At 37.9% G+C, this 9,785-nt stretch overlaps 1 gene segment (V, D, J or C); it reads right to left on the minus strand.

Annotated features, from left to right (window-relative positions):
- Window positions 1–8,983: 8,983 nt before the first annotated feature.
- LOC119781760 lies at window positions 8,984–9,436 on the minus strand. The segment is given in 2 exon segments: window positions 8,984–9,301; window positions 9,391–9,436. Coding segments are annotated over 2 exon segments (363 nt in total).
- Between the last annotated feature and the right edge of the window lie 349 nt (window positions 9,437–9,785).

Genomic DNA, 9,785 nt, shown 5'->3' on the forward strand with positions numbered 1-9,785 from the left:
TGTGGTTCAGTGTGATTTCTGCTCTCTGACTGATTGTCACATTCACACAAATAAGAAATCAATTATAAAGTTTTGCATTGACTCCACCTTTCAGGGAGGAGTTCAAACTCGGGCTTATGAGGCAAGCACAGCTCATACAGTTTTGTTTCATAGTGGGATTTTTCATATTTTTATGAAAGGCAGCGATTTCAGTTATTTAGTTAATTATTTCAGTTTTAGTCAAACTAATAAGAAGCCTCATCATCGGCCCCACCGCTTCCCAGCTCCTCCACTCTGCATCATCAATCACATCCAGGGGAAAACCTCCAACTCTCTTCCCAGCAAACAAAAAACACTTTGTCTCCTCCAGGAACCTGCACCTCCAGCAACTCTTAAGCACCCCCCACAGACTAAACCAAGCAGTATGCTACAGCAGGTTCTCGGACCCCTGGTATGGAGTTTACACTTAGAACATAAACTAAGTCCAGCGCCATACCAGGGACCTGGATGTTTAAAGCTGTCTAGGTCTGTTCTCTGCCTCCAGGGGCTCACAGAGCTACAGTAGGCCTTTAACCCCTTATGCCTATCCAAGCCACAAATTCTAGCTCCCTCACAGCCTCCTGGGGAGCCTGGGAAAAAGCCAGATTTCTTGCCCAGCAGGGGCTCAATCTGAGCAAATAGGAGGATGAGAGAGCCCCCATTACACCAACCTATAGAAATAAGCATCTACACGGGGAAATTCACCCTTAAACATCCAAACTTATACACCCTGAGCTGAGCTAAAATGGTCCCAGCTCTGTGGGAGGCAGGATTTTTTGTCCACAAATTTTCCCACTTTCATGACCCTGGTACGGCGTTGACACTTAGAAAAATTTCAGACTCATGGGACCCTGGTACGGCGTTGACAGTTTGTTGAATAAGGATGATAAAACTAACAGTATCAATAAAAACCAATAATAATAATAATACTATAAGGTATTATTAAAATTATTATTATTATTATTGTTAGCATTATTGTTATTGCTACTACCATTATTATTATTATTATCATTATGATTGATTGATTGATTGATTGATTGATTGATTGATTGATTGATTGATTGATTGATTGATTGATTGATTGATTGATTGATTCGGCTCCATGATCCAAATGTAAGTCAAAACACAACAAGAAAATCTCAATTTTTTGTATGTACCTTTTTGTAAAATGTCCCAAACTGCAAAACGTCAAAATTCAACATATGTCACATTCAATGCTTAAGAAAATGGTGTGTGAGGGTAGGCACCTGCTACGCATTGATTTTTGGAAACAAACTACAAAACGAGCACACACAAATCTTTAAAAAATGTTTGCACACTTATGTGTTTAAACTCAAATTAAAAACAAAATTGGTATATAAGAACGGAATTCTATTTATGTAAAAGAAAAAAAAAACATGCTACCCCCTCCCTAATGACAGGTTTTGTTTTCTTTTAATTATAAATTACACAACAGTCCTGTACCATTAAAGGATTTATAAGGTAATCATTTAGAATTACTTGAATTCCTTAAAATTTAAGATATAATTTACACAAGAAGCTTCTTTTTTCATACTATTTATTTACATTTATTTGAAATACAAAATTAATTGCAATCAAAATCAACTTAAAGTGGTTTTCTCACACTCTGCTATTAAAACATAGTAAATTTTCTATTTTTTAGATCAGTTACGTTTTCTAAAAATATATTGCAATGGATTCTACCTATCAAAATGAAGGCTCCTCTCAGATAAATGTGAAGGAAGCTGAGGTTTTTGTACAGCTGCTGAACTGACTTCAGTCACTGTGCCTCTCGAGCACAATAATAAACAGCAGAATCTTCTGTTCTCAGGCTGTTCATCTGCAGATAGACCTGCTGTTTGCTGTTGTCTCTGGAGATGGTAAACCTGCCTTGGACTGACTGAGAATAGGCTGTGCCACCACCACCATTATTGATAACAGCAAGCCATTCCAGTCCCTTCCCAGGAGCCTGTCTGATCCAATGCATGTAGTAGTCGCTGAATGTGAATCCAGAAGCTGTACAGGTCAGTTTGTGAGACTCTCCTGGTCTTTTAACCATTGGCTCAGATTCTCTCAGAGTCTGACTATTAACACCTGTAAAGCAAACAAGGTCAGTAAGTATAGTTCTTTTCAATAAATAGATTCACAAAAACAGATTGAAGGTTCCATATATTTTTCCTCTCGTCTGAAAAGCAGATGATAAAACACAGAAGTCCAGATCTGTAGTCCATCATGTTTCAGGGTGATTCTCATTCTTTGACAGCTTGTCACAGTCACAGAAATAGGACCTGAAAATATTAAGCTTTGCATTGACTCCACCTGTCAGGGAGGGAGGGATTCAAACTCATTCATACATACATTTAAGACATAAACAAAAATTATTTCACACAGTGTTTTTTTATATGTATATTTCTCTAAAATACAGCATTTTAACATCTGATATTTTTAAAATCATAGTTATAATATGTTTTTTCAGTTTTATTTCTTTATTGCAGTGAAAATATGATAATCTAGTAACAATTTAGAAGTTAATTTTACAGTCATGTCACATGGTGAGAGTAAAAAAACTCGAACCAAACAAGTTGATCTTCATATGTAAAAGAAATATGGTACAGTAATGTGTGATATTCAGTTTATATTAAAAAGAGTCCTGGTCTAACATTATTGTGTAATTCTCATAGGTTTTGCCTTGTATATAGTTTTAGTATATACTGGGTGCCAAAGCAGACTTCTTGGAGTTACTGTATAATTTTTGTATAGTCTTTTTGTTTTGTTTTTTTCTTTTTTCTCCATTTTTTTCTCTTTTTCACCACCCTTTTTATTTCTCTGTCTCTCTTTCTCTCTTCCCTTAGTGCTAATTCCTTCTCGCTTCTTCACCTCCCTTTCCGTCTATGTTACATACGATTATATTCTCTAAACAATTTCTAATAAAGCTTTATACATAATTATTAAGTGGAACCTGTGAAAACAAAAATATTGGTCTGCTTGAGAGAGCATATTTGTTGGGTTGTTATCTAGCTCTGGGAAAACAATTCCCAGTACAAAAGAGGATGTGTAAAAACAATTGTGAAAGAAATTTAGTTTCATCACACAGCCTGCTTTTTTAAACCATAGCAACAATGTTAACTCTCTAAAGAATAATTCATAAAAAAAAATGCATGGAGGGCAAAAAGTTGGAACAAAATCATTTGTTGTAATACTTTAGCTTATCATTGCTTTATTTAAAAACACAGTGTTCCTAATCTCAGAATTTTAATGTGGAATACATGTTGCTTCTACTGAAACTATTTAGGATCAGACAGAAAAAAAACATTGGGAAAATATTCAATTAAATTAGTTCTCATATAAAGAAGGTAAAATTCAGAACAACAGATCAGAGTTTGAGGTTTTTGTACAGCTGCTGGACTGACTTCAGTCACTGTGCCCGTCGAGCACAATAATAAACAGCAGAATCTTCTGTTCTCAGGCTGTTCATCTGCAGATACACCTGCTGTTTGCTTTTGTCGCTGGAGATGGTGAACCGGCCTTGGACTGACTGAGAATACCAAGCGATAGCACCATCATTCCTGATCTCAGCAACCCATTCCAGTCCCTTCCCAGGAGCCTGTCTGATCCAATCCATGTTGTGGCTGCTGAATGTGAATCCAGAGGCTGTACAGGTCAGTCTATGAAACTCTCCTGGTCTTTTAACCACTGGTTCAGATTCTGTCAGACTTTGACAGTAAATACCTGTAAATTAATATATATTACAGAAACATAATTCTTGTTTGGAAATAATTTCACAAAAGCAGACTGATGTTCTGTCAGTAATTTTCACCTTTAAAGCACATGATAGAAAGAAGCAGCCCTGATCTGTAGTCCATCATGTCTCAGTGGGATTTCTGTCTCTGTCTGTTTGTCACAGTCAAATAAATAGATCTGGAAATGATTAAGTTTTGCATTGACTCCACCCGTCAGTGAGGGAGGAATTCAAATTTAAATCTATGAGATTAGAGCAATTTAGGTCATATGTTTTGACCGTGTTCTGTATTAGTGGGAGTTTAAACATTTCTTTACAGTAATTTATGATTAGTAACTGTATTGATTGTTATATAATGTTTTGTTATGTTAAAGAAATTACCTTAGTATTTTTTTTTGTTTTCTTTTTTTTTGCTTAAATCAATGAAAAGTAAAAAATAATGTCAACTATTTCAGGAATTTAAGCAATAGAAACATGGTTTTCCAAAGACTAGTGATGGAACGTCAGCTAAATTAATAGCTTAGTAGTTTGTAACGGCTCACCTCCGGTAGAAAATGTCCTTTAAAATCCTTCCATAACTTTTCAAGTTATCCTGATAAACACACCGATGAGCACACACTCAATCTCTCCTAAAAGCATAACCTACTTAGCCAACGTAACTAGTCAGTATCAATTATTATATAAGAGCATTACATCTGGTGGTTAGTGATAAAGCAAATGCTTATCTATTAAGGAACTGCCAGAAAATATTCTTCTATTGTTCATCTCTTAACTAAGAGCATGAAATTAATTAATGAATTAATGACATAACATCACATTCAAGAGCTATACTGTGCACTTTTACCACTGTGTGTAACCCGTAACCAGTAAAATATATTTTGCGGTTAGTGTTGTCTTTTTGTGGTTTTTGTGTATCTATTAACACTTCTGATGAACTTTTTTAGTTGAATCATTCAGTATTCATCTCTTCATCATTAGATGTCAGACCCACTGCCTCCTTACTGGCTAAAATTATATTTCTTTAAGGTTCTTCCTTTCTGAGGTGGAGGTTATTGATGTTAGAAAGTAAAGAACCAGTAAAAACAGGAGATAGATTAACAGAAAAATGTTGGGATCCGGAGGTTTGCCCACCGGAGGGCGCCGAGGATCCCTTTCTGAAGGCTTCTGCTGTCTGTTGGGATCCAGAGGCTTGCCCACCAGAGGGCGCCATGGATCCCTTCCTGAGGGCTTGTGCTCACCGGCAACACCTGTCTTTAATCTCCTCATCAGCCTTGGGCCTACTTAAGGAGGAGGAGACTAACACTCCAGCGCCAGAGTGTTTGCCAGTTACGGTTAGCAAAACCTGAGCCAACTTGCCTGTCTAAGTCTTCTGACTTTCTGTGATCTGAACCTGATCCTGTTTTCTCCTCTCTGCCTCACAGGTTGATCCTGCCCGTTAACCTGAAACTCTGGAGAGTTTACTCTGCTGGAAATCAGCCTGCCAGTTCTCAGTTGAACTCTGGAGGGCCTCTTCAGTCAGCATCTGCCTGCCCGCCCTCAGAGAATAACTTGGAGAGAGACTCTGTCGGTGATCTGCCTTCAAGCTGTGCCTCCACCTCAGCCTGGTCCTCAAGAGAGAGAGAGCCAAGCCTGGAATCTGCCCGCCAGCATTCTGACTGTCTCTACCCAGCTCTCAAGAGAGAGAGAGAGAGCCAAACCTGGAGTCTGCCAGCCTGCACGCTGACCGTCTCAACCCAACTCTCAGGAGAGAAAGAGATCAAAAACCTGGAATCTGCCAGCCTGCATTCAGACAGTCTCTGCTCAGCTCACTAGAGAGAGAGAGAGAGCTCATCTGAAATCTGCCCGCCAGCACTCCGGCTGCCTCTGCCCAGCTCTAAGCTCTCCTCCTGCCTGAACAGGGTTCCCAACCAGAAACCTGCCCGCCAGCACTCAGACTGCCTCTGCCGAGCTCTCAGTTCACCCCCTGTCAGCACTCAGCTCATCTCCAGATCAGCAGTGAGCCTAACCGTGACCAGTCTCCCCAACCTAGGACCTGTTCCCTTTTGTCTACATCCTTTAAACCTTTAAACTTTACCCTGTCTCCAAATTGTTCTGCAGATGGGCTAGATTCCTTCACCCATTATGACAAAAAAATAGCAATTTCAATACAGCTTAAAAGACATATAGACTATCTGGAGAGACTGTCTGATCATTATCTTGATACTGAAACTGAAGCTAAAAATTCAATCTGAAAAACTCACAACTAGAAATACGATTAGAAGAGTTTTATTTATACATATACATTAGTCTTTGGCACTCAGACCTCAGCAGGAAACATTAGGGTTGAATTATTTTGCTTTGATATGCATGAAGAGGAGTAGGAGCAGGAATGTTTCCCCCCAGGCCTGAAGCTGGTGGTGGAGTGAAGATGGATGAAGCTGGTCAGTTTATGGCTGCTGTATGAAGAGATCCAGTGAGCTGGTACTAGAGCTTCACTCTGGGACCTGGAAAAGGAGAATCCAGCTTGATAACACAGGTTGCATGATGAGCAAGCCTGAAGCAACAGTAGAGAGGAAAAACTCCCCTTTGGGAAGAAACCTCTGGCAGAACCAGGCTCAATATGGTGGTCTTTTGCCCCACCGGTGGGGATGAGACAGGGAAGAATGGCCCTCTGAAGCTTGGCTATGATGGTGGAGAAGGGGCAGGAGGTGGATGAAACGGGTCTTCTGACGTGGTGCAACCACTGCCAAGGCTCGATAGCAGACTGAGATGTGGATCTGGCGACTTTTTAAGATGAGTGCCGGATGCTGATTGTCTTTCGTGGAGGTGTGGCTGAGAACTGATTGGCTGAGATGAAGGCGGGTATGGGTGAGTAATCGTTTAGGCAGTTGAACTGCTGCCTAGGTTCCATTTAAACTCTTTCAACTTTCAATAAACAGGCAGGCAGAGAGATCTTAGCTGAATGTAATTTGCATTTTCAGTAGGAGTTATTTTTTAATGAAAGCACTCACTTAAACTGCTTTAATTATAGATAATAGAAATAAAACACTGATGTACACACTCAATGACAGCAAAAACTGGGTCTAGAAAACTTATAAACTTCTACAGAGAAGGTTGAGCATGGTTAAAAACAAAGCAGAGATATTAGGGCCACACTAAAGCCAGATTATCCTATAAATGTATGATATTTCAAAAAGGTTTGTTTAAAATCTGGACCTATAAAACAAATAAGTCTATTATTCAATATTATTTATGGTATAAGAGCGCCTCCTCTGGTGCGTTAGTAATAATACAAATGGTCTTTACTCAGGAGCTGCAATGAGTTTCTCTTCTTTTGTTCTACTTTTAATAAACAGAATGGCAGACGGAACATTATAATTCACTACAATAACGTATTTGATGTCAGGTTTAAAGAACTGTGCTATGAAATTAAAATTTAGTACCTACTTACTTAGTAACCACTATTTCAATATAGATACAATTTATTGCAACAACCACACTTTGAAGTTTCACTCAGAATGAATCAATCCTAAAAAGGAGGAACTTCTATTTAATTTACAAAATTCAAACACAATATAAAAATTGTCATTTTATAATACTATTACACTCACTCTGTCTTACACTAAAGGTGAACAGTTCAAAGGCTTAGCCCTGTGACCTTATGGCTAAACAGGATGGTGACTTTAAACAAAAGGAAGCACAATAACAGAAATAGTGCACCACAAATCCAATAAAGAGCCACCAATCTAAAAATCCACCACAAGGAGTTGGCCATTGCCTTGTCACAAATACATGAGAAATTAGAGAAAGTATAATTTACTTAAACACATATTTACTTAAACACAGATCAACCTGAATCAAAGAAATTAAAGTAGAGCAATAGGGGGGAGTGGCACCTTAGTGGTTACGGCATAGAGCTTTGAATCCTGAGGTTCTGAGTTTGAGCCCCACTCCTACAGACTGCCACTCTGGCTCCCTGAGCATAAAACCTTAATCTCAAACTGCTCCCCAGGTGCCGCACAATGGCAGCCCACTGCTCCCCAAGGGGATGGGTTAAATGCAGGGATACATTTCATTGCTCTGTACTTGTCACAGTGTAATGACAAAAAAGCTGGGGAAAAAAAGTGACCGCAACATGACATTAAAGAGAGCAGCCATCAACATTCAGGGCTTATAGGGTCCACTGCTACATGAATACATCTCACTTGACTATTTTCTTACATTGAAAGATTTTTTAAAAAGTAGGAATGCTAAAGATTTGAAACATTTTTTGTATTTTTAAATACATTACAGTGACAGATATGCATTGTGATTATTCTAGACTCATGCTTTTTCCCCCCACATGTAAAACATATATACATATCTGTAGGTTTTGAAGTATTTTTCTTTCTTTTAAAAGCTATGCTCTGATGTAAATCAATTGCATTGAAAACAAAACATACGAAATAAAAAAGTTTAGGTCTACTCTTTATATTTTGAATAATATAAGTAATAAAAGAACATCTAGCAAAATATTTTGAAATAAGACAGCTTCACTGTCATTATGGAAGTGTACAAAGAGATTAAAAGTTGCTCTTTTTTTAAGTGGAGATGTATGAAAAAATGGGAAAGTAGAATAACCACACACTACAAGGAGCAACATTGCACAGTGTTACTAATCAATAATAAATATATTACATATTAAATACAGAACATATTGAATAAAAGTGATACACAGATTGAATAAACTAAATAATAACTAATTAAAAATAAAAAAGCCTACAGATTATAAATACAAAACTATAGAACGTGTAGTTGCAATACAATTATCCTCATTTGCAGAAGTTTCAAGAATCATTTGGTAAGGAAATGTACTTAACTGATAAAAAAAAATGCATTTGCTTGATCATTACCATGATCTGCTTTCAATTTGAAAGGAGTTTCTTCTGCTCAAACTCTTACTGTGAAGAAGTTAAAACATAAAAAGAAAAACATTACGAATAAAAAACTATTTGAAATTAATTAACCTCTCATATAGACCCTGTGCAAACGGTAAAATTATGAACAACAGATTACAGTTACATTTCTAAACAATGAAATATAATGAAACACAAGACTGAAAGATATATTTTTATTTATATATGTTTCTGCAATACTACTATTGTTGGAGCCTTAAGCATAAAGAAATTCTACCTATCAAAATGAAGGCTCCTCTCAGATAAATGTAAAGGAAGCTGAGGTTTTTGTACAGCTGCTGAACTGACTTCAGTCACTGTGCCTCTCGAGCACAATAATAAACAGCAGAATCTTCTGTTCTCAGGCTGTTCATCTGCAGATACACCTGCTGTTTGCTGTTGTCTCTGGAGATGGTAAATCGGCCTTGGACTGACTGAGAATAATAGGTGCTACCACCACTACCACTACTGATATAAGCAAGCCATTCCAGTCCCTTCCCAGGAGCCTGTCTAATCCAGGCCATCCTGTAGCTGCTGAATGTGAATCCAGAGGCTGTACAGGTCAGTCTGTGGGACTCTCCTGGTCTTTTAACCACTGGTTCAGATTCTCTCAGAGTCTGACAGTAAATGCCTGTAAAGCAAAAAAAAGTTTATCAGTATTTATATTTTCAGATAACTGATTCACAAAGACAGATAGAAATTCTATCACCACTTTCTTACCCGTAAAGCAGATCATAGAAAACAGCAGTCCAGATCTGTAGTCCATTGTGTTTCAGTGTGATTTCTGCTCTCTGACTGATTGTCACATTCACACAAATAAGAAATCAATTATAAAGTTTTGCATTGACTCCACCTTTCAGGGAGGAGTTCAAACTCAGACTTATGAGGCAAGAACAGCTCATACAGTTTTGTTTCATAGTGGGATGTTTCATATTTTTCTGAAAGGCAGCGATTTGAGATCATACTTTTTTTGGTAATTCTAATAGTTTTAGTTTTAGTCAAACTAATAAGAAGCCTCATCATTGGCCCCACCGTTTCTCAGCTCCCCCACTCTGCATTATCCATCACATCCAGGGGAAAACCTCCAACTCTTATCTCGGCAAACAAAAACACGT

The sequence above is a fragment of the Cyprinodon tularosa genome, unplaced genomic scaffold (genome assembly GCF_016077235.1).
Source record: "Cyprinodon tularosa strain WSP-4 unplaced genomic scaffold, ASM1607723v1 ctg181, whole genome shotgun sequence".
In the NCBI taxonomy this organism is placed as follows: Eukaryota; Metazoa; Chordata; class Actinopteri; order Cyprinodontiformes; family Cyprinodontidae; genus Cyprinodon; species Cyprinodon tularosa.